This window comes from Mesoplodon bidens (assembly GCF_964165515.1).
Source record: "Mesoplodon bidens genome assembly, contig: HAP1_SCAFFOLD_512, whole genome shotgun sequence".
In the NCBI taxonomy this organism is placed as follows: domain Eukaryota; kingdom Metazoa; phylum Chordata; class Mammalia; order Artiodactyla; family Ziphiidae; genus Mesoplodon; species Mesoplodon bidens.
This window is the reverse complement of record NW_027672332.1, coordinates 124,120-151,819: the sequence shown is the minus strand read 5'-3', so window position 1 is coordinate 151,819 and position 27,700 is coordinate 124,120. Positions and strand designations below refer to the sequence as shown.

At 51.5% G+C, this 27,700-nt stretch overlaps 1 protein-coding gene and 2 pseudogenes across 4 annotated transcripts in view; 2 read left to right on the top strand and 1 right to left on the bottom strand.

Annotated features, from left to right (window-relative positions):
* Window positions 1–5,201: 5,201 nt before the first annotated feature.
* LOC308610343 (phosphoethanolamine/phosphocholine phosphatase-like) lies at window positions 5,202–6,565 on the top strand (annotated as a pseudogene). The gene has a single exon. The product of its transcript is annotated as a phosphoethanolamine/phosphocholine phosphatase-like (transcript).
* A 10,018-nt stretch (window positions 6,566–16,583) lies between these two features.
* Window positions 16,584–27,700, bottom strand: part of LOC308610345 (uncharacterized protein) — a 46,984-nt gene continuing 35,867 nt past the window's right edge. Inside the window, exons 2-3 of one of the 2 annotated variants that reach the window (XM_081259518.1) lie at window positions 19,448–19,690; window positions 16,584–16,681 (exon numbers count right to left, since the gene is read on the bottom strand). In XM_081259518.1, the coding sequence (XP_081115644.1) occupies window positions 19,676–19,690 (15 nt within the window). In that variant the 3' untranslated portion in view covers window positions 16,584–16,681; window positions 19,448–19,675. Of the gene's footprint in view, window positions 16,682–19,447; window positions 19,691–21,425; window positions 21,874–27,700 lie in introns of those variants that run through there. The other variant, XM_081259517.1, reaches the window with a different exon arrangement.
* LOC308610344 (putative ATP-dependent RNA helicase DDX28) lies at window positions 22,155–24,143 on the top strand (annotated as a pseudogene). The gene has a single exon. The product of its transcript is annotated as a putative ATP-dependent RNA helicase DDX28 (transcript).

Genomic DNA, 27,700 nt, shown 5'->3' with positions numbered 1-27,700 from the left:
CCATCCCACCACAGTGAGGATCCAGAAGGTGCTATGTGAGGCCCTTTCCAGTCTGGGCAGCACCAGGGCCCTGGGGCTCTTCCAGGCCCAGAGCATCTCTGAGTGTGTTCCAGTGTAGTGAAAAATTGACAGTTTTCACACAGTGTAGAACAAGCCTGGCTGTTATTTATGGTTCATGTTGTGTGTGATTTTTCATGGTCTTGGAGAGTCCTATCATTTTTTTTATGCATCAGCACATTTTCCCACAGCACGTGCTTGAGTCCACAGGCTCAGGGGGTATTCCTGGGTTCTCTGGTCAGGAAGGCCCAGTCAGACTGGAGGGGAGACTGACTACACCCAAGGCCTGATCCTTGTCAGGCAGAGGGCAGGAGATAGTCCAGTTGAGGTAGGATTGAGGCTCATTCCAGGAGGGTCATCCTGACTGTGGTCTAAAGAGATGCTGCTGCTTCTGGGAATATTTTTTTCTAGAGGAGAAAAACAGAGATGTTGTATAGAGCATGACTTGGACTAACAGGCAAAGGCAAGTCCGTGCAGGCCTGCGAGAGGGGGATCATGTCTCCCAGATCTTCATGGACTGTAGACCCAGCACCTCTGCAATCAGCCCCAGGTGGAGCAGCATTAAGACGTAGAAGAAGTGGACTTGGGTCAGACTGCAGCTTTGTGATTGCGCACAGAGACGGCTGACTGTTTCCCAACTCCAGGGTTCTAGAACTGGGGCCTCTGGAGGGCATAGGCATTCAGGAATATGGTGAAGTGCTTATGGAAGAGTAGTTAGCAAAATGTAAGCCTCAGCCCAGAGCAAGATACCATGCAAGATAACACAAGACCCCCAGTCCGGAAGTAGCACAGACATGACCTGCAAGTGACACTCAGACTTGCTTCTCCCGCGAGCGGCTGGGGCAGCGGAAGGCTCGGCTGAGGCAGCTGAGCAGGCTGGGTCTGTACCCCACGACTGGGCAGGGCAGAGCGTGCTTGAGCCTTCAACGAGCCTCTGTGACAGGTGCAGGGCCGTGACCATCTTTAGTTCCCAGGGGCCATCTGGTGTCTCCTCGTTCTTGGGGAGGGTGAAACACAAACAAACTTTGTGAGATTTCCTGAGCTTGTGTGTGTATGTGTGTATTACATGAGTGTGCGCAAGCATGTGCCTGTGTGTGCTGTCTGTGCACAGGTCTGTGTACATCCGAGTGCATGTGAGTGTGTTTATGTGCAGGCAGGCACATGTGTGTATGCACGTGTTTTTGCATGCGCAGCACGTGTGATTGTGTGCCTGTGTGTGACTGCAGTCCATCTTTTCATGTGTGTGTGTACATGTGTGTGAATGCCGGTATGCTTGGGCATGTTCGTGCACATGTGTGTGTACACATGCGTGCTGTGGGGGGATGAGGAAGTCACGGAGTTGTTGCTTTCTGGTGCCGCCTTCCCCCACCCTCCCTTTTGCTGTTGCCTCAGCACTTTGTGGTGAAGTGTAGAGACTCAAAAGGAGGACCACTACCCGCTACCGTCAGTGATCTGTCTGCTCATCCTCATGGTCATCCATCTGTCCAGTAAACATCCCTGAGCCTGTGCCACGTGCTGGGGCCTGGGGTCCACAGTGAAGCAGGTGCATGCTCTCAGCTGTGCTCAGCCCAGCCGGGCGCGGGACAGAGAAGCTGCAGGCCAGGTGTGTCTGCGGAGGGAGAGGTTACCTCTGGCTGGTGGGTCAGCGGAGGTGGCAGCTGAGCTGAACTGAAGGAGCGGGATGGACAGAGCTCGCTCTAGAGGAGGGTGGGGGCAGGGGGCAGGGGAAGGGGCTGGGTGCCTGGCTCGCGGGGAGGACGCATCGCAGAGGGGCTGCAAGGGTGGCCAGACAGCTAGCTTTGACTTCGTTTTATAGACAGAACAGTTTTGGAACCAGAGTGACAGGATTAGGCCCACATTTTTCCTCTGGTGGCGGCTGAGGGGTTTGATGGCAGAAGAGAGGAGATGGGCCGAGGAACAGGGGTGACGGTGGGGGCTGTGCCTCCGCCAGGCTTCCAGCCTCTTTGTGGTGGTCCCTTGGGTCCACAAGGTTAGCACACACCTTGCATGAGGCCAGAATGGGGCTTCCTCTTCATTCCCTCTTTCCCAGAAGTAAATGCAACACAGTTTGGAGTTGGTGAGACTGAGGGGGCCATCTTTCAGGAAAGGCAAGCGTCAGCGTTGGCTGGGGTGCCCACCTGGGGACAAGGGGGACCCTTAGCCAGACCCGCAGACCCCGGGGAAGGACACGGTGTGCTCAGAGAGGCAGGGATAGTCAGGAAAGCCAGGTGTGCAGAGAAGGCTCGGCCAAGGGGGCCCTGGGGGCTCAGAGACTCAGGAAGTGAGGGGAGGGGCGGCCAGACATCCGTGAACTAGGCCCAGGGGTCGACGGACCAACGGTCGTGCTGTGTGCAGGGTGGACACACAGGGCCAGAGGCACTTCTGTAGGGAACGTCTCCTGGCTGCAGTGGGCTCTGGAAATTGTCTGCGGGTTGCCACACCTTCTGGGGGCTCTCCGGCCCAGGCCCTAGCCGGGAGCTGCCTGTCCAGCCTACCCTGGCTCCACCTCCAGACTGCGCTAGCCTGGGCGGGCGGGACAGGCTCCTCGTGCCTCGGTTGCCATGACCTGTAACGTTTCCTTTCCAGTTTCCAGATTCATTGTAAGTATATATGTACAGTTTCTTGCGTTGTCTTGCGCCACCCGTTGGCTTAGGGAAGAACTCTCCTAGTAGGTTGGCCTGCAAGGTGTGCTACTTCAGAGCTTCCATCTGACATACTCTTCCCTGCCCGAAATGCAAACACAGCACACACTCCCTGCCTGGTTTGGGAATGATGACACCTCACCTCTCACCTCTCCTGCCGTCTCCTGCCCGCACTCCAACCTCAAGGACACTTCGGTTCCGCATCTGACTCCCGACCCCTCCAGCTGGCTGGGGACAGGCAGCCTCATGAGACAGTGCACACAAAGTTTTCTGGCCGGGCTGTGAAGATGGGGACCAGGTCCCACCTGTGCCAATGAAGCAGGTGTCTCACCTGGATTAGTCTCCGGGCTGTTGAAGGTGGACTGAAGGTCAGACAGTCCAGAGGCCAAGGGCCCCAGAGGAGGGGGGTGTGGGCACAGGTAGACCAGGAGCAGCTGCCCATCTGGTCAGGAGAGTCCAACAACCCAGGACTTTCTGGTTCCTGGGGGGAGGAGAGGGCAGAGGCAGTGGGGGCCCAAAGACAGGTCTTGCTTCACCTCTGGATGGAGCCACTCAGGTGAGCCCAGGTTTTGAGGGATGAGTTAAAGGATGCAGGCTAGAGGGTCAGGGTTAGAGGATCAGGTTAGACGGTCTGAGTCAGGGTCAGGGTAAGGGTTGGGAGTTTACAGGTCAAGGTCGAGTATCTAGGGGCTAGGGGTTAGGAGCCTTAGGGTTTAGGATTAGAGATTAGGAGGTTAGGGTTAGGGAGTAAACAGTAGAGATTTGGGCGTTAGGGTTAGTGGGTTAGGGTTAAGCACAGCTGACCCACGGCCCCCCTAACCCCACACGTCTGAGTCCTGTAGGGTGGACAGGACTTGCCTGGGGTCACTCACGAGTGGGGGTTCACCTGGGCCGCTGGTTATCTACCCCCGTCCTGGAACCTGAGAGCAGAAGAACGAAACGTCTGCTCGGGTCACTGACTTTCAAATCCAACTCAACCTCAGTCAATGGCTGTTAGGGCCTCAGAAGCCCACAGGGCTCCCTCCTACCATCTGAACTGGAAAGAGTAGTGCTGGCCCCACTTGGCCTGGGCAGCCCGGGTCCAGCACAGGCCTGACTGAGCTCACTCCATGGTCATGTTATGAATTTATATAGAACTTGGTGCAGCGACCTACCAGCCCCCAGGTGCTGCCTCCTGAGGGCTGGTGGGGCCCTCCTGGGACTGCAGGCATCCTTTGTCCCATCTGAGTGGGCATCAGTAGACATCAAGTCTCAGGACAGCCCTTGACCTCTGACCATCCAGGCAGTCACCTATGGTCCTCCAGCTCAGGCCAGTCTGGTCCCTGTCAAGCCCCTGTGGCCAATTACTGAGCTGACCTTGCTGCTGGCAATTGAACAGCTACCTGGGCAGCACAGACAGCCCTTTGGGATGTTTCAGTTACTAACATGCATGTGGTTGAGAAAAGGGCCTCCCCCTCACAGGCCCATAGCCTGCCAAGTGAGGTAATAACCGTCTAAACATTTGAGTGTGTCCCTGACATAACAACCATACAGCAGACCATGGCCTTGCAATCCTTTGGGCTTCCAGCTGTAACAAACTTTTGATATTCATACTCATTAAGAGTCAAAGATACGGGAGCAACTGGGCCACCCAATGGACAGTTTCACACTGAGGCCGCATGGTCTTGGAGATCCACATGCACCCATGTGGTCTCTGAAAGCTGCCAATGATGGATTCCATGATACGGCATAATCCTTGAGCCTCCCACTGCTTCATTGAGCAAGAATTTGCTAACCACCATAGCATTTAGTCTCTGCTCTTTGTAAAGGAGGGAGGAGACTGGATAAATGAGCAGTATTGTTCTTGGGGGATGGGTGAGTCATGTGGCCAGGGGGCAGGTGTGACTCCTGGGCTCCCGCCACCAGAGACATCAAGGAGGGCTGTGCCTTTTGCAAGAGGAAGAGGTTCTTGCTGTTGTGGACGGACAGCAAGAGCACTGGATGGGTGGCTGCAGCCCCTGACCCTAAATCAGCCCCTTCCTTCCTTGGCCTTCAGATCCCACAGCTGTGCAGTGGGCCGTCAGTGGTGTGGAATCTGCCGCTTTCCCCAATCCAGCATCTGTTCTCATGCCAAAGTCCAGAACCTCAGCTTTCCTTTGGGAACTTCTTACTTGTTTCCAGTCCAAACAGTTCCAGAGGGCTGATGCTACCTACGTTCCACCCACCTTGAAGATGGGCATATGATCCACATCTAGCCAATCCCATGTTCCATCCTGTGGGTGCTCTGATGGGTTCAAGGACGATGCTATGATCCAAACCAGGCCAGTGACGTTAATTTTATTTTATTTTTTGGCCATACTGTGCACGCGGGATTTTAGTTCCCTGACCAAGGATGGAACCTGTGCCCCCTACATTGGGAGCTCAGAGTGTTAACCACTGGACCACCAGGGACGTCCCATCCCCTCATTTTCAAAACTGCTATTGATTTAAAGCACACAAGATGGTTGTGATATGAGTGGCCTTTTCAGTATGACTTCTTTGACTTAGAATGTTTTCAATGTTTATCCATGTTGTAACATGTATTATCAGTGTTTCATTCATTTTTTTATTGTGGTTAAAAATACATAACATGGGGATGGGGGGCAAGTGGAGGGAACGGCCCAGATGCACACCATTCACGGACCCTCTGGACTGGAAGGACTCGTGAGAGCCGGAGCCCAGAAATCCGGGGATGGATAAGATGCAGCGTCCCCTCCAATTCCTGTAAGCGCCCCTTGCTCCATCCTGCACCCAAATACCTCAGCTAGGCCCTCTCCCCACTCTTGACACTCCAGACTCAGCCGGGACAGACCTCTGCAGCCGCCACTCCCCACCCTGCAGGAGAAGCTCAGAGGTCCTGTCCCCCTTTCCTCTGAGGGACTCTTTTTGGTGACCACAAAAGGATTTGGTCGCTCAGGACAAAGCTGGTAGAGGACAGTGGGATGGCTGTGCCCGGCGCGCCACGCTTCCTCCTGACCTTCGACTTGGACGAGAGTATCGTGGACGAAAACAGCGACGACTCCGTCGTGCACGTGCCGCGGCGGGCCAGCGGCTGCCTGAGAGCCTGCGTGCCACCTAGCGCGAGGGCTTCTACAACGAGTACATGCAGCGCGTCTTCCAGTACCTGGGCGAGCAGGGCGTGCGGCCGCGGGACCTGCGCGCCATCTACGAGGCCATCCCCCTGTCGCCCGGCACAGGCGGGCTGCTGCAGTTTGTGGCCAAGCAGGGTGCCTGCTTTGAGGTTTTTCTCAGACGCCAACACCTTTGGCGTGGAGAGTGCGCTGCGCGCCGCCGGCCACCACGGCCTGTTCTGCCGCATCTTCAGCAACCCGTCGGGGCCCGACCCTTGGGGGCTGCTGGCGCTGCAGCCCTTCCACGCGCACAGCTGCGCTCGCTGCCCCGCCAACATGTGCCAGCACAAGGTGCTCAGCGACTATCTGCGCGAGCAGGCCGACGACGGCCTGCCCTTCAAGCACCTTTTCTACGTGAGCAACGGCGCCAACGACTTCTGCCCCATGGGGCTGCTGGCAGGCGGCGACATGGCCTTCCTGCGCCGCCACTATCCCATGCACCGCCTTATGCAGGAGGCGCAGAAGGCCGAGCCCAGCTCCTTCCGCGCCAGGGTGGTGCCCTGGGAAACCTCCACCGAAGTGCGCCTACACCTGCATCAGGTGCTGAGGACGTGGCCTGCAGGGGCCACCCGGGCGGGGAGGGCGTGGGGCGGTGGGGGTCGGGAAAGAGAAAGCTAGTTTTATTACTCCCTTTCCCTTTCGTTTCGGTATATCCCTCCAGGATTTCCCGGAATCCCAGGTTGGTCCATTTGGGGACTGGAGGAGGGAGTTGGGAGCTGTCCCCATCTGTGCAGTTAACCCAGCGCGGCTGCCTCCCCCAGTTCCACTGCAAGCGAATTCCGGAGTCCGGCCGCAGCAGCGTGGCGCGCATATCTGAGCAGGCAGCAGTGTTTCCACAAACCTTGTCCTCTCAGTTGGGAGGACGGGGTTCCCTGTCAGGGTCGAGAAGGAACATGTCCCGCCGCGTTGTGGTTAACTGTTGCCTTGGGCTGCGTGGCCTCCCTCCTCCAGTCTTCTGTCCAGAGGACCTAGGCCCCGAAATGTTTCCCCCCACCTCCCCCGCACTGGACTCCCCACAGAGAGAGGTGGTGCTCCCTGCCAACGGTCCCAGGCCTAGATCTTGCTTTACCTACTGTGACTCTACACTACACTCCTTGCCTCCCCCAACCCCACCCTGTAAGCATCCCCACAGGATAAAAAGCTGGAGGGAACGGTCACCTCCTGTTGGTGGAAAGAGGTAGCACACTGTCCCGGGGCTCGAGTCTGGCCAGCCAGGGACCTCACAGAGCCCGAAGATGTCTCCTTGCAGCACAGCCTCGTCTATGCAGCAAGAAAGCAGGGACTTAACCAAGGTCGCCCCACTGACTGGGCCCTTTTGAGCCCCCCTCCTCCCGTATGGAAGAGAAAGCCATGATGCTTTAAAGCAGAGCCAGTGGAAACCCAAGGCCCACCTCCCTCTTCTGGGGTTTCAGAGCTGTGAAGGAGGTGAAGGGGCAGAGGTGAGCGAGGTGTCTCACGCTGCCGTCTGGGGGATGAGGGCGAGGTGAGCTCTGCTCTCAGAGAGCCCCACTTAAGTGAGGGAGCTGGTCCCCACTCTTGGAGGAGTGCCCAGCCTGGGGCACCAAGACTGAATACACAACAAAGTAGGCAACAGGCAAAAGAGCAGGGTGCGGCCCACCTTCGCAGAGGGGCACAGGGGTCTAGTGTGGAGGGCTCAGTGAGCACCGAGGAGATGGGAGATACTGCTGCTTAGGGCAGGCAGAGGAGGCTCAGTTAGCAGGAGCCTTACAGGTGGGTTGCCTTTCAGTCCCTCGGCCCGCTAGCCCTGCAGGGCAATCATCAGGAGGTCATCAGAATTTTATTCAAAGTTGGCACTTGCAGCTGGACACCCTGTCTTGCATGGCGTAAGGGTCCCCTGTGGATAAGGTCACCAAGCTCCTTGGCTTCCAGTTCTTTCCTGTCTCCAGCAGGCCTCTGGGTGCCTCCTCTTCTTTACCCGGACGCCTTCCCACTGCAATGGGGGAAAGGAAGAGACACAGCTCACAGCCCAGGAGGCGTGCCGGTCTGGTCCAGTCTTGACTGGAGCAGGCTTTGGTGTGGGACTCAAGAGGCTCACTCAAGGCGGTGCTTGGGTCAGCATCCCAGAGATCCCAGGTTGTCAGCAGCTGGGCTGCGCATAGTTCCTGGGGAAGAATCCAGACCCCTCTGAGCCGATGCCCTCACAGAAGCCATCGGAGTAGTGGCGGGTGATGCAGATAATGGTGCCCTCAGAGAAGGAGAGTTCATTGTCCTTGTGGCGGGTGTATGGGTACAGTGTCATTACTGCAGGGCGGGAGGCGAGGGGTGCCGTGAGACGTGCCTCCTGCCCCGCCACAGGGATGCTTGTGCCCACATACTGGACTCTAGGGGGCAATGTGGGGAGTGGGGCAGGAGATGCCTTCTTCAAAGCCCCAGGACTCCTCCCCAGCTGAGCTAATACTCAGTATCAGGCCAGCTGCTTCCCTCCTCTGTGGGGGTGCGGTGGCGTGGAATAAAAGGCTCCACAAGTGTGACACAAGCCATCCCCTCCACTCCAAGAAACTTCAGTGTTTGAGAGCAGGGCCCCAGGATGTACCCATGTTTTGTAATCTGCTTTCAGCCCCCGTTCATCCTGGTCTTTCTACAATGTCTCTGGCAGGTGCTGGAGGTATTGCTCAGTAGGTGCTCTAGTAGGTGCTCAGTAAATACAGCAACATTGAACAGTGTAGACTTGGCCGAGTGAGCCTTCGGCAAGTCACTTAGTTTAACCTCTCAGGCTCAGCTTCGTCTGTTAAATTGGAGTGTGAAGATCCTAGGAGGTTAAGTAAAAGTGAGAAAATGGATGAGAAGCTTCGACTCTGGGGTCTGGTATAAAGCAGGGGCTAAATTATGTTAAAACCCCCCACATAACATTTGCCATTTAAATCATTTTGAGCATACAGTTCTATGGCATTAATTACATTCACGTTGTACAAATATTCTCAGCATCCACCTCCGGAAGTTATTTTCCCTATGGAAAACTCTGTATCAGTTTCTTTAAATTTTTGCCAACATTTGTTATTTTTAGCTTTCTTGATTGTAGGCTTTCTAGTGTGTGGAGGGGTCGGCGTTGTGGTGTTAACTTGCATTTCATCACGACTAATGACGATTAACATCTCTTCATGTGCTTGCTGACCATTTGTATGTCTTATCTGGAGAAGGGTCTTTTGAAGCCCTTTTTCCATTTAAAACATTGGGTTGTTTGCCGAGTCCTGCCAAGCGCTCCTCCTGGCGGCGTTGGTGTCGGTGAGTCCAGCCTGGAGCCGTCTCCGCGCTGCAGGGGCCCGCGCCCGGGGGCATCGCTAGCTGCCTCTCGGGAGAGGAGACGCCCGCCCCCCGTGCCTGGAGCGCCGAGATCGTGCTGCGCCGCGCGGACGCGGCGCCGGCGGGGCGGGTCTTGCTAGGCATTGGGTGCGGGTCACCTGAGCGCGGCGGCCGTTTGCGCGCCTCTCCCGGAGGAGAATGTCCTGCAAGTGGGCGTTCCGGCGCCTGTGCCTGGAGCGCCGTGATTGTGCTGCGCCGCGCGGACGCGGCGCCGCCGGGGCGGGTCTTGCTCGGCATTGGCTGTGGGTCACCTGAGCGCGGCGGTGGTCTGCGCGCCTCTGCCGGAAGAGAGTGTCTTGGAAGTGGGCGTCCCGGCCAGAGCGCACCTGGCGCGGGGCGTCCTCGGGGCTCCTCGCCGTCGGCACCACGCGAGCTGGCGGGGGTCTAGGAAGCCAGCGCTCGGCGGCTGGGAACGACCCGTCCCGTGGGTCCCTGGCACCCCAGCGGCATCCGAGCGCGGAGCGGAGGGCTGCGGACCGCAGGTAAGGGGACGGGGGTTGGTGGGGGTGGGTGGAGGAAGGAACGAGGAATTACACCAGAGCTGTTTGGTACAGGGGCAGAAACAGAAAACTCAGACGTACCCCTGCAGAGGCCATGGGAGTTAAGTTGTAAATGCTGCTGGCTTTCAGTAGCCGGCAGCCATTCTCTTCCTGTAGCTGATGGGATACAAAGCTCTACTGGGTTGTTCTTTGCACGGGATAGTCTTGTTTTGCAGAAATTCAGCTCAGAGCCATCCTTGATGTGTAAGTGTAAGGTCGGATCTTAACAAACGGCATCGCGAAACAGAGGAAAGCTTCAAGTGAGCTTTATTAGGGGGCGCTCCCGGGCGAGGTTCACTGGTCGAGAGAAAGGGACCAGAGAAGTCGCCCCCGGGCGAGGGCTGGGCAAGATTTTATAGGGGAAGAAGGGAAAGGGGTGTGGTGAATCTGGGAGGGCGCAGGGAATTCCTTATCTGGTCTCTTCGGGTGTCGTGGCACTATCTGATGCCGATTACATCAGTCTTGGGACCGCTAGTCCCGTCCCTCGAAAGGCGGGAAGGCTGGGCCGGGTGGAAATCCCCCAGGTCAGTTCCTGGAACTGGGTGGTCCGGAATGTCTCCAGGTCAGTTTCTGGAACTGGGTGGTCCGGAGAGTTTCGGTCTGATGCAACCCATGAATCTGATTGCGTCCCCCTGCCTCGGGCCAGTTGGCCTTACATCCCGACATCTTTGGTGTAATGGGGCGGCGTTCCGATCTCTGGCTACTTCATGCTGAATGGGGGCGTCGAAAGGGGAGTCGGGCGACCAGAGGTCCGAGGCTTAGGGGAGACCAGTGGGGGTTTCTGTAGGAAGTAAGGTGTAAGGACCGAGGAACATTTGGTTTGTGGCCACCCGAGAGACTTCCTCCATGCGCCGGCGAAGGAACCTAAGAAAACGGGGGGCAAACATGAGCAAGATACAGATGAGAATTAAGGGGCCTCAGATTGGTGTTAGCCAGGTATAGAGGGTGGATCGCCACCAATCGGGAATTGGGGAGGCGGACTGTTGGTGTTTGCGTTGGAGTTCTTCTCTTAAGCGATGGAGGGCGTTGACAGCAGCATTCTTCCTGTAGGAAGAAGCAGGTACCTCCTTTGTCGGCCGTCAGGAGATCCAGGGCTCGTCGATTCTGGAGAGCGACTCGGGCTATGGAGGTGATTTGGCACTGGAGAGAGGAGATGGAGGCGGCGGAGCCTTCAATGGCTAGCTGGAGCTTATGTTCTAAGTCGCGGGATGTTGAAACACTGTGTTAGAGCTCCCCCCCGCCCCCCGAGGCCTGCAGCGACCAGGGAGGAGGCGAGAGAGATGCCTGCGACCAGAGGAAGAAAGATAGCTCTTTTTTGTCGGGTAAGGGGCGGCGTGATTAGCGAGGAAAATTCGGCTTGGCTATACAGTGTGAGTTGTGGGACGAGAGTAACGGGGATACATGGGAAGGGGGAGAAAGAATTGATCTCTTTTGTGAGGGAACCATTGCACCACAAAAACATGCCTGGTGGTGCTTCAATTGATGTGTTTACCGTGAGGGATGTGTTGCAAAGAAACCCGGTATCAGCTAGATTTGGGTGGCTGCCGTAACAGATGGTGAGATTTTTTTGAATCAAGGAATATGGGGACTTTTATCGGGGAAAAAGGTGGGTTTTGGGATGTGTAGGAAGTAGAATTGAAGGGTTGGTCGAGTGGGACAGCAGCCAAGGGTGGCCGGCCAAGCGAGGCACATAGAAAGCAGTCGGAGATGTTACGTATTCCTGTGTGGTTGAGTATCTGTAGTGTTTGTTTGGTCAGTTCGGCTGCTGCTGCTAGGGCCCGAAGGCATGGTTGCCATCCCCGAATGGTTGGGTCTAGCTGTTTGGAGAGGTAAGCCACGGGGCGGTAGGAAGGCTCAACAGGCTGGGCAAGGAGTCCAGTGGCTATTCCAGCCCGTTCATCTACAAAAAGGTGAAAAGGTTGGTTTTGGTTGGGCAGAGAAAGGGGAGAAGATATCAGAGCATTACAGAGGGTGAGAAAGGCCTGTCGAACGGCGGAAGGAGAGGTGAGGGGTCCTTGAGGAGTTTCTTTAGCGGCTAGATATAAGGGTTTAGCGAGGAGAGCAAAGTTAGGGATCCAGTGTCGGAAAAATCCTATAAGGCCCAAAAAAGAATTTGTTCCGCTGTTTCCGGAGGCTGGAGTTCACGGATAATCCGGGTGCGATCGGCTGTTAGACCTTTGGTGGTGGGGGTAAGGTGGAGCCCCAGGTAGGTTACAGAAGATACAGATAACTGAGCCTTGGCTGGAGACCCGATAACCACGAGAGCCAAGGTAATTGAGGAGATCTGCAGTATGTTGTCTTGAGAGGCTGAGATGGGCTACAAAGCAGGAGGTCATCTACATATTGAAGGAGTGTGCTGGGGGTACCGGAGCAGGAAGTGAGGTCCTGTGCCAGCGCCTGACCGAAGAGGTGAGGACTCTCGCGGAAGCCCTGGGGAAGAACTGTCCAGGTGAGCTGACTGGAAGTATGAGTATCCGGATCCGTCCAGGTAAAGGTGAAGAGAAAATACGAGTCAGGATGTAGGGGGATAGTGAAAAAGGCATCTTTGAGATCTAGAACCGTGAAGTGGGTTGTGGATGGGGGGATATGGGAGAGCAAGGTGTATGGGTTTGGTACTACTGGGTGGAGAGGGATTATGGCTTCATTGATTAGGAGGAGGTCCTGGACTAGGCGATAATCCCCAGAGGCCTTGCGGACAGGCAGGATGGGGGTGTTTCAGGGAGTCAGTGGGGATAAAGAGTCCCTGGTTTAGGAGTCTGGTGATAATAGGTTGTAGGCCCCTAAGGTGAGTCTCAGAGATGGGAAATTGGGGCCTTGATGGAAATTTGGAGAGGTCCTTTAGGCGGATGAGGACGGGGGAATGGTGTGTTGCTATTATGGGCTTAGAAGCATCCTAGACATGGGGATTGATTGGGTTCCGTGTGATTGGAAGAGGGGGATGGGGGGGGAGGGTTCTAGAGACAGGCCGAGAAGAGGAAGCAGGAGTTGGGAGGAGGGGACCTTAGGGTCAAGTCTATCCAGCTGGAGGGAGGCCCCTAAGTGGAAAAGGACATCTCGGCCTAGCAAGGGAACTGGGCAGGATGGTATGACTAAGAAGGAATGAGTAAAAGGGAGTCCTTCGATATGACATGGGAGTGGACCGGTCTGGAGTGGGAAGGATGGTTTGCCATCAATACCCATGACCGAGATCTGGGAAGGAGAAACTGGCTCGGAATAAGTAGGCAGGACCGAATAGGTAGCCCCCGTGTCCCCCAGAAATGAGATGGGCTTACCCGCTACCTGTAGCGTTACCCTGGGCTCGGTGAGGGTGATGGGGATCTTCGAGTCCGGGTGCTGTCAGTCGTCAGCCAATCCCAGCAGTTCGAGTGGTAATGCCATTGGGTCGGCCTGCCCCCCACGTGGAGACGCTGAGGGAGGGCCAGTCGTAAGGCAGTCACTCTTCCAGTGGCCCGTTAACCCGCAGCTGGGACAGGGCTTAGAAGGAGGTCGGGGATGGGGACATTGGCGAGCCCAGTGGCCTTTTCCGCATTTGAAGCAGGCCCCTGGCGGGGTTGCCTTTTGCAGACCCCATGGATGCTGTGATACATGGGAGATGGCCGGCCTTAGGGCGGCTACAAGAGGTTGGGTTTGGAGGGCCACCTTCTGGTGCATCCGAGCCTGTCAGCTGGATCCTGCCAAATCCTCACGGCCAGTGTAGACTTTAAAGGCCATCTTTACCAGATCTCGAATAGGGGTTTGAGGGCCATCTTCTGCCCGTTTTAATTTCTTTCGGATGTCTGGGGCTGATTGGGTGATAAAATGGGTGGCTAGGACCGCTGCCCCTGCCGGGGTGTCGGGATCCAGCTGGGTGTAGAAAGTTAAGGCCGCTGTAAGGAGATAGAGAAAGATAGCTGGATTTTCGTTAGGTTCTTGGATTATCTCTTTAGTTTTTCAAAATTGACTACCTTATGAGCAGCAGCCTGCATGCCAGCCAGGAGGCACTGGATCATGAGGTCGTGTTTATGACGGCCATCTTGGCCATCCTGATAAGTCCAGCCTGGATTGGTACCAGGTACAGCAGTCACTCCGACAGGCATGGAGTTGTCAGTAAGGTGAACCTGATCTGCATGGTTTCGGGCAGCAGTTTGAATTCTCTTTCCCTCTCATCAGGGGTCAGAGTAGAAGATAGGATCACAGAGATATCATACCAGGTTAGATCGTAAGCTTGAGAGAGGTAGCAATATTATTTGATGTAGCGGGAAGAGTCCGCCGAAAAGGAGCCTAATCGCGTTTCTATTTGAGAGAGAACTTGGAGGGAAAAGGGAACATGAACTCTAACTAATCCTTCCGCTCCTTCTACCTCCCTCAGAGGGCAGAGGAGATTTGGATCTTGGGAGTCGGGAGAGCGTGTATGTGCACTAATTGGCGAAGCAAGAGGCAAGGGAGGAGAAACCGTTGAGGGAGGCGGGGGAGCGGTTGGATGGGCCGGAGCGGCTGCGGGATGAGGAGGGACCGCTTCAGGGTTGGGTGGAGGCTGGAGAGGAGCTCTGGAGTGGGGAGAGGTGAGAGATTCGGGTGGGTCACCTAGTGGAGAGGAGTCATCATCAAAGGAAATTAGGGGCTTGGATGTAGGAGATGCCTGTTTGGCAGGAAAGATCTGCGAAGTGGAACAATCGACGTAGAGGGAGGGGCGGGAGCATAAATACCAGAAGGCCTGAACATAGGGGACCTCGGATCATTTGCCCATCCTGCGGCAGTAATTATCTAGATCACGGAGGATGTTAAAATTGAAAGTCCCTTCAGGAGGCCATTTGGATTGACTGTCTAGAGAATATTGTGGCCTGGCCACAGTGGAATAGAAAATAAGCCGTCGGCAACGGAGAACTTGGGAGAAACCGAGGGCTGTAAAATTGGCTAGGAGACACCCCAGGGGTGTCTTAGAATCTGGTTTCGATTCTGAGGTTCCCATGACCCCCAGTCTGTCCCTGAGTGAATGGAGGAGGAGAGAGGCGTGCCTGGTCTCAGTCTCCAATTCACGGCAGGTCGGAGAGCAGTCAGGTGATTGGGACGTCTCCACAGTTCCATAGACCTCACTTGCTATATGGTCGGTCTTTTGATATATGTATTTAATAGGTATTTGTACATGTATGGTAACCCTAATCTTAATTTTTCCATTCACCCCACCTATCCTTTTAGATAAGCATACTTCTAAGTCTGTGAGTGTCTTTCTCTGTGGAAATATGTTCATTTGTGTTAGTTATTAGTTAACACCTATAAGTGATATCATAGGATATAGGTTTTTGCTTTCTGACTTACCTCATGTTCTGTGATTATCTCCAAGCTCATCTATGGTGCTTCAAATAGCAGTGTTTCATTGTTTTCCATGGCTAATATTCTGTTCATCTGTTGATGGACATTTTGGTTGCTTCACTGTCTTGGCTATTGTGAATAAGGCTGCAGTGCAGATTTTGCAGCCCGGGTCTTCTCGATTCAGGTCTCAGGTGAGAGGCCCAGTGGTGTGACTGCTGGATTGAATGGTACCTCAATTTTTATTTTAATTGCAGCTCCCTTCTGTTCTCATTATTGGCTGTTACCACTTTACATCTCACCAGAAGCTAGAGGGTACAGTGTTCTCTAAAACCCCTTCAATATTTATTGTTTGTAGTCTTTTTGCTGATGGCCAGTTGAGTGGTGTGAGTTGAAACCTTTTTGTAGATTAGATTTGCACGAGTCTAATAATTACTGAGGTTGGGCTTTTATCCATTTTCCTTTTTTTAAAAGAGTGAGCCAAATTAACCTCTTCATATTATTTTCTCGAAAAATTTGCAGTTTTGAATTTTTTTGGCCATTCCCTACCTCCGCACAGTTGTTTAGGGCAGGTGTCCTTTACAGCCCTGAGTCCTTGTGAATGTTAAGTGACCATTAGCTGTGGGTTTAAAGTTGCTCTTGTGGGAAACGGCCACAAGGCGGCAGCATTTCTACATTTCCAACTCTGGGTTTTTGGGCAACAGAGCTTTCCTGGAAATCGTGTTAGTAAGCTGCAAATTAGAGTGGAATGTGCCAGCGAAAAGCCCCAAGAGTTTATATCTCCTAAATTATTGTTTGTTTTTTAAATTTAATTTTTATTAATTATCAGAGCAAATTTGATAAATTTGATAAAAATGTAGATTCTCCTAGGTGTACAGTCTCCGGTTCATCCTATCAATGTATCTGTCTATTCCTCTTTGGATCCTTTCCCGTGTATGTTATTATAGAGTGTTGAGTAGACCTCTCTTCGTATTCCATAGGTATTGTGTGATTATATATTTCATATGTATTAGTACATGTCTGTTAACCCCCATATCCTAATTCATACATTCCTTACACCTTTCCATTTGGTTAAACATAATTTGGTTTTCTGAATCTATGTGTGTCCTTCTCTTGGAAATTATTTCATGGGTATCAATTTTTAGGTCACACCTATAAGTGATGTCATAGGATGTCTGTCTTTCGGTTTCTTTCTTACTTCAAGTTGGGTGATTATCTGTAGATCCTTCTATAGTGGTGCCAACGGCACTGTTCCATGCTTTTTCATGGCTAATATTCCATTGTGTACATGGACGACTTCTTCTTGGTGCACTTTCTGTTGATAGACATTTTGGTTTCTTCCAGGTCTTGGGATGGTACATGTTGCTGCAGTGCAGGATTGCCAGCCTGTGTCTTTTTGATTCTGGTCTAATCAGGTGATAGGCCCATGAGTGGGCCTACCGGATCACATGGTAACTCCATTTTTACCCTTAAACGCACCTCCATTCTGTTCTCACTACTACTGGCTGTTACCAGGTTACATCACACCAGCAGCTAAAGGGTACAGAGTCCTCTAAAACCCCTTCAGCATTTATTCTTTGTAGACTTTTTTTTGCTGATGATCATCCTGAAGGCTGTGAGGTGAAAGTCTCTGTACACTGGATTTGCATGGCTTTATTAATTCCTGATGTTCAGCCTTTTTCCATTCCTGTTTTTTTAACAAAAAAAGAAAGAAAGAAAAAGAAACAGAACACAAATGTGCGTAAAATACGCCTCTTGAAACTGTCGGTTTGAAATATGGACGTCTTTTGAATTTTTTGTTCGATATATGACCCCAGGATTTGTTTTCAGGGCAGGTGTCATTTACAGGCCTGTAATGATTTGGAATATCCACTGAACATTAGCGCTGGGATTAAAGCTGCTGTTGTGTGAAACGGCCACAAGGTGGCAGCAGTTCTCCCTTACCAAATCTGGTTACTAGGGCAACAGAGCCTCAATGGAAGTCGTGTTCTAGATTGGAATTTAGAATGGAATGTGCCAGGAGAAAGCCCCTCAAGTTTGTCTCACTACTTCTTGTTCGTGTTTTTAATTTAATTTTTTATTTTTTATTACAGCAAGTTTGATTACAACGTTTGGCTTGTTGTAGGTGTGCAAGATATGGTTCTTTTACACATAAACATATGTCTATTCTTCCTGGGATCCTTATCCCATGTACGTTATGACAGAATGTTGAGTAGTCTTCTCTTGGTATTCCGTAGGTCTTTGGTGATTATATATTTCACCTGTGTTTGTATACGTCTGTTAACCCCAATATCCTAATGTATCCAATCCTCACACCTTTCCATTGGTGAACCATAAATTTGTTTAATGAATCTCTGATAGCCCTTCTCTGTGGGAATATCTTCACTGGTATCAATTTTTAGGTAACACCTATAAGTGATATCATAGGATATGTGTCTTTCTCTTTCTGACTTACTCCAGGTTGTGTGATTACATCTAGAATCATCTGTGGTGCTGCACAGGGCAATGTGTCCTTTTTTGTTCCTTGGCTAATATTTTGTCTGTACTTGTACCAGTTCTTCTTTGTCCACTCATCTGTTGCTGGACTTTTTGGTTACTTCCATATCTTGGCTATTGTAATACTGTGCAGTGCACATTTGCCTTCCTGTGCCTTTCCAATTCTGTCTTCTTTGGTTACAGGTCCAGGAATGGGCCTGGTGAATGATATTGTAGCTCAATGTGTACCTTTTAAAGGCATCTCCATTCTGTTCTCATTAGTGGATCTTTCAAGGGTACGTCCAACTGAAAGTTGAGGTTATGCATTTCTCCACAAACACTTCAGCATTTATTGTTTATAGGTTTCTTGCTGATGGTTATTCTGAGGTGTACCAGCTGAAACCTCTTTGTAGCTGAATTTGTGTGTGTCTCATAATCCGTTGAAATTAAGCTTTAAGGCATGTCCATTTTATTTTTCAAACTGTGATTACAGCTTAGCTCTTCAAAGTCTTTTCTTAAAGTATGAGTCACATTTTGCAATTTTTTGGCCATTACCTCCCTCAAGGCATTTTGTGGGCAGGTCTCATTTACAGCCATGCAGTAGTTGTTCACATGAAGTGACCATTAGCACAGGTTTTAAGCTGCTTTTGCAGGTAACGGCCAGAGTGTGGCAGCCTTTCTACGTTCCCCATGCTGGTACTAGGGAAACAGACCTTCCTGCCAGTGGTGTTCCTCGGTTATAAATTAGAGAGAAATGTGCCCGCATAAACTCCCAATTGCTTCTGTCTCCTTACTTATATTTCATTTTAAATTTAAATTATACTTTTTATTGGAGTAATATTCCATTGTGTACATGGACCACTGCTTCTTGGTGCACTCCTCTGTTGATGGACATTTTCGTTGCTTCCAAGTGTTGGCTATGGTAAGTATTGCTGGAGTGCAGAATTGCCTGTCTGTGAGGTTTTGATTCTCATTTGCTCAGGTGACAGGTCCAGCAGTGGGTATGATTGATTGCCTGGTAGTGCAATGTTTCCCTTTTCAAAGCACCTCCATTGTGTTTTCATTAGTGGCTCTTACCACGTCCCCCTTAGAACGGAGGGTACACACTTCTCCACAATCGCTTCAGCATTTATTGCTTGCAGCATTTTGTTAATGGCCATTCTAACTGCTGTGAGCTGATAGGTTTTTGTAATTTGGGTTTGCATGTCTTTATAAATTCCTAAAACTCATCATTTTTCCAAGCTTTTTTTGTTTGTGTTTTTAAAAAAAGGAGAAAAAAGTATGCATACGATAAACCTTTTCAAATTGTCCTCTTGGAAGGTTGCCCTCTTTTCAATTTCTTATTCAATTTTCGACCCCAGGATTATTTTGGTGGACAGGTGTCATTACAGAACTGGTAAGATTGGTGAATAGTTAGTGACCATTAGCAGTGGGTTTAAAGCTGCTGTTGTGTGAAACGGTCACAAGGAGGGAGCATTTCGCCATTCCCCAATCTGGGTAATAGGGCAGCAGAGCCTTTCTGGAAGTCGTGTTCCTAGGTTGTAAATTAGAATGGAATGTGCCAGGAGAAACCCCCATACGTTTATGTCTCATTACTTCTTGTTGGTTGTCTTAATTTTTGTAATCGGGGTAATTATTAGAATATTGTTTGCCCTAGCTGTACACAATCTGGCTCATTTGTACATTATATATATCTATTTATATACAGATCATCTGCCCATGCAAAATATTACACAGTGTTCCGTAGACCTCCCTTGCTATATGGTCGGTCTTTGTGACACATGTATATAATATGTATTGGTATATGTAACACTGATCTTAATTTATCCATTCCTCCCACCTTTCCTTTTAGATAAGTATAGTTTTTTCCTACATCTGTGAGTGTCTTTCTCTGTGGAAATATTTTCCTGTGTGTCAGTTATCAGATAACGCCTATAAGTAATATCATAGGATATAGGTCTTTTGATTTCCAACTTACCTCATGTTCCATGATTATCTCTATGCTCATCTGTGGTGCCTCAAAGAGCAGTGTTTCATTGTTCTCCATAGTGAATATTCCACTGTGTACATGGACCTCTTCTTCTTTATCCATTCACCTGTTGATGGACATTTTGGTTGCTTCACCATCTTGGCTATTGTGAATAAGGCCGCAGTGCAACTGATACAGCCTGTGTGTTCCCGATTCTGGACTTCTCAGGTGAGAGGCCTAGCGGTGGGCCTGCTGCGTCGAATGGAAAACGTAGGGAGTAACCAGGCAACGTCAGTGACCATGGCAGCCCTGGGAAAAACATTACCATGTGACACTAACATTCCCAGGAGCCTACATTTGTTTCCACAATAGGTAAACCTTTCTCATTTCAAAGTACTATAATGTGAAATATGCATCTCAGTCAGAACTAGAGGTTACTCAATGTCTGCTGTGATCGGAGGAAAAGAGAAGGGCCTTACACAGTATCTAAAGCAATGACACGAAGAAACTAGGGGCCACGGGCAGAGACACACAGGCTCAGACAGGCTCCAACCTCTATGACATGCTGAGGAGATTCACTTTGTAAGGGCTCGAGCACGAGAAAGCAGCCACTAACCAGCTACCCTGTCTCAACTATGTGGAGAAAGTCAATGTAAATGCTTACCTATGTATTATTCTTTTCTGATCGTTCTTTCAGCGTATCCCTTCTGGCTTTGTGCAAAGCGATTCTTCGTTTTGTACCTGAAAAATGAGTGGCACATGTAAATGGATGAAACTTGTCAGAGCAGACATCCAAGGAGCTCTTCAGCTAACGAACGAGGAGCTCCGAGTTCTGGGAAAGAATCGTAAAAGTAGTGTAGAATCACAATATCTTAGAGCATCCTTTATATGAAATCCCCTCTTGCATATCACCAGTCACTGGTCATCAGCCTATACATGAACTTTGCAGTGACAGAAAACCCAGCACTGTCTAGACAGGTCTAGGCACTTCTAGTTGCTACAGCAGTCTATATCAAATTCAGAATCGGACTCCCTGTCACGCATCAGTCCCAGTCTGCCTTCTGCAATGGTACACCCCATGGCACACCTCATCTCTTTTCCATCTGGCACATTTCCCAAACACATGAGGACAATTTTGTTCTTCCTAAAGCTCTCTTCTCCCACGTCACCCTCCTAAATCACTCCTTCCTTCCTGTGTTTATGACTTTGAGGAGCCCCCAAGGTTTTCTCATCCCAAGGCCGTGACAAGCAATGGCATCAGTGTGCCTGCTACAGATTCTGGGAAAGGGGCAGGGCCACACAAGGGTCTGGCAAATGTGACTGACAACCTGAAGGGAGAGTACATGTGAGAACCTCGGCCTCTCTTCAGTCCTCAGCCTCTATCCAAGGTTTCTCCATAGCACGCTATTGACATTTTGGGCCAGATAATTCTTTTGGGGTGGTGGGGAGGGCTGTCCTATGCCTTGTACGATATGTAGTAGCATCCTGGCCACTACCCACTCGATGTCTGCAGCACCGTCCCACCCGCCCCCACACCCCGGATGTGACAAAGAAAACTGTCTCCAGCCATTGTCAAACGTTCTGGAGGACGGGTGATGGCAAAATCACCCTCACTCAAGAGCCACTGCTCTTTCCAATGACTCTGTTCACCCATGAGGACTCAAAACCCTCTCCTCTGCTGGCTTAGCATCCAACTCTCCAGAACGTCTATCGTGTATCAAAATGCTATTTGAAATTTGATAGTATTTATCTCTGTAACGGTATCTGATGAAAGTAAAACTCTTTCGCCAGATGTTAAGAACCTCCCAGGTGATTAATCCACGTTTACCTTATCTCCTACCCAAGACACTGGAAATTACAGAAATGATCGGACACCCATTTTCGGTATCCGTTCAGGAAGTACCTGTTGTCTAAGGCTTTTTGGCAACCTGAACAACTGAATTAAAGTAAAATATTCTGCCTGACCGCGGCTTTGTGAGACAAGACACAAACCTGTAGCAGGACCCTCCTCTCTGCTGTTTACGGAATTGAGGTATCTGACTGGAAAGCCGTTGGAGGTGAACTACCCAAGAAAGCAGTGGGTTCAGGATGAGAATTTGGAAAGAGTGACAAGGGAGGGGAGAATGAACCTCAGCTGAAAAGAAAGGGGAAAAGTACCAAGAGATGAGTTCTCTTGACTGAAGAGAAGATACGCTGAAAGCCATCAGCTTGCCCTCGGGGCCCTCAGCTCTCTGGGGAGCTCTAAGGGAAGGGTGAGCCTGGACCTACGACTCCGGACTCCTGGTCTCGGCCCCCAGGCCTGACCCATTCACTCAGACTCTCAATAAATACTTGTATTCAAAGACCTTACACGGGGACCACATCTGGGAAAACATCGCCGCACCCTCATCATAAGTCACAGGGGGAGACCCGAACTGGCCAAGCCATGACAGGAGCTGTGAGGGCGACAAAAGAGCACGGCAGGGATCGGACATCGGATCGCCAGAAGCCCTCCGCCCTCCTGGTTCGTAATGCCAGGGCCCCATCGCCGCGTATCGCCGGACCCCGGTCCTGCCTCCGTCGCGCACCCTTCCCCAAGGTTGGCGGGGGGTCTGGAGTCACCATCCCCGGTTCGGACCTACACACCTCGCCGCTGCTGAGCTCTACAGATCCCGCGCCTTCCACACAGTTCGCCGAGTCCGCGGGCCTTACTGAGCCGCGCCGGCCACCGTCCGCGAGGCCTTGGCGCGCCGGTGACGTCACTGTCGTGCGCCTCTCCCGCAACAAGGGGTGTATGGCTCTGGCACGGCGGCTGCGGCTGTTGTCGCTCGCGGCTCGGTTGCTTCTGGCGCCTCGCCGGGACCTGACGGTCCGCGGTCCCAACGAGCCCCTGCCCGTGGTGCGCATCCCGCGGGCTCTACAGCGGCAGCAGGAAGAGCGGCATAGCGGCCAGCGTAGCCCCCCCGCGGCCGATGCTGCCGCGTCCTGGGCTGACGCTGATGTCAGTGCGGCGACCCGACTTGAACCAGCCGGCTCACCTCACGCTAGGCTCTTGGAACCCGTGCCACTCTCTTCGTGGGGCTGGAGGAATCGGTGCACCCACGCGGACCATCTCCATCGAGTGCGCGCAACGTGAGGCTCCAGCGCTGCGGAACCTTTCGCCCAAGGGCAGCTGCACTGAATTGTGTCTGGAACTCCCGTTCTGAGCGCGCTACAGGAGGCTGCTCCCGAAGTTGTTCGGCCCACAAACGTGCAGTCGAGTACCATTCCCCCACTTCTTCGCGGCCGCCACATTCTCTGCGCCGCAGAAACCGGCAGTGGCAAAACTCTCAGCTACATGCTACCTCTCCTTCAACGGCTGTTGGGCCAGCCAAGCCTGCACCCCTGTCGTATCCCTGCTCCTCGAGGCCTCGTTCTTGTGCCTTCTCGAGAATTAGCCGAACTGGTGCGTGCCGTGGCCCAGGCCTTGGGCAGCTCCTTGGACCTCCAGGTGCGGGAGTTAGGGGGAGGCCATGGCATGAAGAGAATCAGGCTGCAACTGTCCAAACAACCTCCAGCAGATATTCTGGTGGCCACTCCGGGGGCTCAGTGGAAGGCCCTGAAAACTCAACTGATCAGCCTGGAGCAGCTCTCCTTCTTGGTGTTGGATGATGCAGACACGCTGTTGGATGAAATCTTCCTGGAACTGGTGGATTACATCTTGGAGGGGAGCCATATAGCAGAAGGCTCAGCTGACATAAAAGACCCCTTCAGTCCCAAAGCTCAGTTAGTGCTGGTGGGTGCCACATTTCCCGAAGGTATAGGCCAGCTGCTGAGTAAAGTTGCCAGCTTAGACTCTCTAACCCCCGTTACCAGTGACAAGCTCCACTGCATCATGCCTCACGTCAGACAGATGTTCATGAGGCCGAAGGGAACAGAGAAGGTGACTGGGTTGGTGCAGATCCTCAGGCAGCATGACAGAGCATATAGGACTGGCCCCGCAGGAACTATTCTTCTGTTCTGTAATTGCTACAGCGCTGTGAACTGGCTGGGGTATATATTCTGGATGACCACAAAATCCAACACTTAAGACTGCAGGGACAAATGCCAGCCTCAATGAGAGCAGGCATCTTCCAGTCCTTCCAGAAGGGCTCCCGAGACATTCTTCTCTGCACAGACATCGCCTCTCAGGGCCTGGACAGCACCCAGGTGGAGCTAGTCATCAATTATGATTTCCCTCTCACCCTGCAAGACTACATCCACAGAGCAGGGAGGGTGGGCCGGGTGGGGAGCGAGGTGCCAGGCACCGTCGTCAGCTTTGTGACCCATCCCTGGGACGTGAGCCTGGCTCAGAAGATTGAACTGGCAGCTCGCCAGAGGAGAAGCCTTCCAGGACTGGGGTCCTCAGTGAGAGAGCCTTTGCACCAGCAAACCTTATTGCAGCAGGCTTATATATGATGCCATAACAGGGACCTTTCCCTCTGTGCTGGATGGGTGAGCACACTTGTCAGTAGGGTGCTCTGGGCTGCCTAGTCACCTTCTGAAGACCCGGGCTGCTGTCTGGCTTCAAAAGGTAAGTTGCTGGCCAACACTTGAGGGTGAACTACTGAGCTTGGCTCTCTGTAGTCTTTCACGTGAAGAATAATGTCGATCTTGGCTCTGTATTATGTCATGGTTTCTAACAATAAGCGATGTTTCTATGGGTGCCCCTTAATAACAGTTTCCACTGGGGCAGAATTCAGTAGACCCTGAGAACCTTCACACTCCAAACTACCACACTTAGGACGAAGGCTCTTTCAATTGATGTTTTAGTTTAAATTTTGTTTCCTGCCCCCAAACATCCATTAAGCCTCCAGGAGAAGGAAAAGGGGATGTGACTAGCAATAAAGAGAAATTTTCTTCACAAGAAATTTTCTTGGCCATGGCAAGCTTAGGCACTTTTGGTGAAATCTCTCTGGGAAGTACTGGCAGAGGAATCAAAGGCAAACTGACACAGAAATATTGCTTGGTGTGCATTTCCAGGCTCTGCCTTCTTTCTCATCTCTTGGTGGCAGGTGGAGGAAGAGAAGAAAAGGTTAAACTTTTTTATAAACCAGCAGAATAAGCTTATAACATCCTCTCACTATTTCTGCATAGGTTCTAGTCTCTGCAGCATTATATAAGCTTTGCCCAAAGTAATGAACTGTTGAAAGTCAAATGTAATACTTCACCAAACAACTTAAAAATGCTTGCGCACTGGAAAGGGTTAAGTTGCAGAGAACACAAATGGACCCAGAGCAACCTTTGCCGAAAGAGAATATTGTGCTCAAGGTACAGTCATAGCTCTTTTCCATATGAAGCAACAGTCAGAAGGATAAAAGAACTTGGTCAAAATCACACAAGTCAGTAGGAAAGAATCTGGTTTGTCTGTCCTCAGGGTTGTGTTCTTTAACCACCAGGCTAGCTTTTCTCAAATCTGATTCATGCATAGAATAACTACACACCTCTGCTTGCCTTGAATATTCCCTGTTTATACATATGCCTGCTGCAGTTTTTAATATTGCCCACTTTGACTCCCAAAAGCAACCGAGAATACACAATAATTTGGTCTGTCTATACATGGACCACTGTGGTGGGACTGCCCAGGAAGCTTATGAAAAGTGCAGCTTCCTGAGCCCTACTCCAGATCTAGATAAGTTTTCTGAGGGTTGGCTCAAGAATCCAGGTACAAGGCTTTTTAAGTGGTTTGGTGGAACCCCCCAGGTGATTCTCTCGCTCTTAAGTTAATAAACCGTTTATTCTGCCTCCCCCAGTTGCCCAGCCAGGTCCTGTTAAGGTAGGAGTCCCCACACCACATCAGAGGGATGCTCCCAGCCAAGTAATCTCCGGAGCCTCGGAGATTCTGAATGGTCTCATGCTGGCCCACCTGCCGTGACAAACCTCCGCCAGAGCAAGCATTCCCCTTCACATTTTACCTTCTACCACTCCCAAAGGCAGTCTGCTCCAATGAGGCCTGACTTCGTCTGTCCTAACGGGCACCCACTGATTCAAGCAGTTTAGGGATAGAAGGTGCTGTGGTTCTCAACCAGGGTGGCCCAACCTCTAAAAGGGTAGTCCAAGCAGTCTCTACCTCCTGGGCACATCCCCTCTGCAACAGCCCCAGTAAACGAAGGTCCCATCTTTGCTTTTTCAAGGTCGGCAACAGGGAGTCCCCTCCTAAAGAAGGTTCTCTCTCATTGCCACACTGTCAAAAGCTGCCCCAAATGTGGTTCCTTCCTGTGGGCCTGATCAGGCTAAGGGCAGAGTTGTCTCTTTCCTTCTCTGAGTCGGACCAAGTTGTCTTACTAACCCCTCTTCACAGTGTTGACCATGATTTTCACGGGGGCTGCTGCTGAGCCTTTATCTCATCCTTTCATGGTGGAGAGAGAGAGGATTATAATGATTTTTACTTCTAGGGGAGAGGGGAGTGTAATGATTGTCATTTTGTATTATGTCCTTTTGTCATGAATTTGTTTTGAATTTCATATTAAAATGGGCCCACCATTCCCACTTTGTGAGGTCATTCAGCACCCTCATTTTGCACCTTTAACATCTCTCTCAGTATCACTTGGAAATGTTTGAAACGGCATGAGCTCGTCCTCACATTCCTATCAGCTGTAAATCCGGAGCCCCGACATGAACGTAACCAATGAGCAGAACCCCTCTCCACTAGCTGTGTAACACTGGGTAGGCTCCTTAACATCTTGGTTTTTCTAAGCCCTCAGGTGTAAAAATGTGAGGGTTCTATGAATTTATATTTGGGGCAGGACAAGGTCGAGAAGAGTGTGTCTTTGCTTGTATTCTTCCAAACTGGAATGTCTTCCCTCTCTTCCCCATGGGTCCAAATCTCACTTGTCCTTCAGGCCCACTGCCAAGGAGCCTTCCCTGATTCCAGTCCACACAATTCTCTGCCTCTCAGGGTCAGTGCCATACAACCTAGCTGTCTCTTAACGTTAATCTTGCCTCTCAAGCCAGTTTTAGAATGTGGGTCTCTCTTGCCCTCCTGGGGCCCCTGGGGCTGTACCAGCCCACCTGCATGCCCCACGTGGGGTGTCTACTAGACTAGGGCATGGGTGGGGAGGCCCAGGTGTGAGGGGCCAGGCAGAGTACCTTTGCCTCCACCCTGCTCTCCTCCACAAAACTGCCCCTCCTCCTGAAGCCTGACCGCAAGTCACAGGTTCCTTATTATGACCTCACTGGGTAGTGATGACCTCACAGGCCTTCTCACAGTTTCCATGGCAGCATAACTATGGAAACGTGCTGCCCTCAGAGAAACTTCCCTACCAGTTCTCCACCAGATACCAATCTCTTTGGTTGTCTGAGAGAGAATGTCTGACCGGATCGTCTATATTTACTCAAACCTGTGCTCTGTTCCCTGGCTGGGCAGTGCAGCAGGTACACCGAGACCGGGCATCTGTAGAAGAGGCATGGTGTACACACAACCTCACCTGGCTGCCACATGTTCCTGTGGGGCTTGCCCACTACGTAAACCTCAGCGCTTTCCCAGCTGTAAGTAATACCAGTGACCTGGGACACCTTCAGGGTCCCACAGTGCTCACTGCTGAGGACAAGTGAAAGGTCATCCCTGAACTAGTGTTCAGGAAGCTTCTGATCTTTATAAATGTTGCCTTCCGCTTTGGGCTACAGGATGCTTCCATTCAGACCCTTTCCTGATTGGCCTCTTAGCAAAAGGCAAGTGCGTTTTTGTTGGCAGATGGTAAACGGAGCAGTTTGAGGAAGAGGGCCACTCTTGAACCGCACCTTCAAACCCAGGCGCCTCTGTGCTGTCCTGTACACATCTATATCGGTCCCCTCAGACACATCCCATACTGAGCTGCTGAGTACTAGGGGAGAGGGTGGTGCCCTATTCATGGGAAGACCGGAAGGACCAAGGGGGGTGATGAAGCGCTAGTGAGACTGGAGGGCTGAGCAGATGGTGTCCCAGGAGGCTGGGTGGATGTGAGCCTACACTTGGTACCCAGAACCCGGTTCTGAGTCTCCTGATCACTCTGCCTCAGTACTTGGCCTTGTTCTAATCTAGATAAAAATATCAGAGGGCTAGAGTTCAGTGTGGTTGTAACAGGCATTATAAATGGGGCCCAAGCGGGGTTGCCAAGGTGGGAGGGGTCCTTAACCAATTTATATTAGGTTATCTTTTTCCAAAACTTGAAAGACGTTTCCATTAAAGCCTCAGAAGTGACACACTGCAAGAAATGTTTTCTCTGTTGTGGAAGGGAGAGATGGAGAGGATCATGATTGCAATTTCTTTCGGGTTCTACTGTTTTC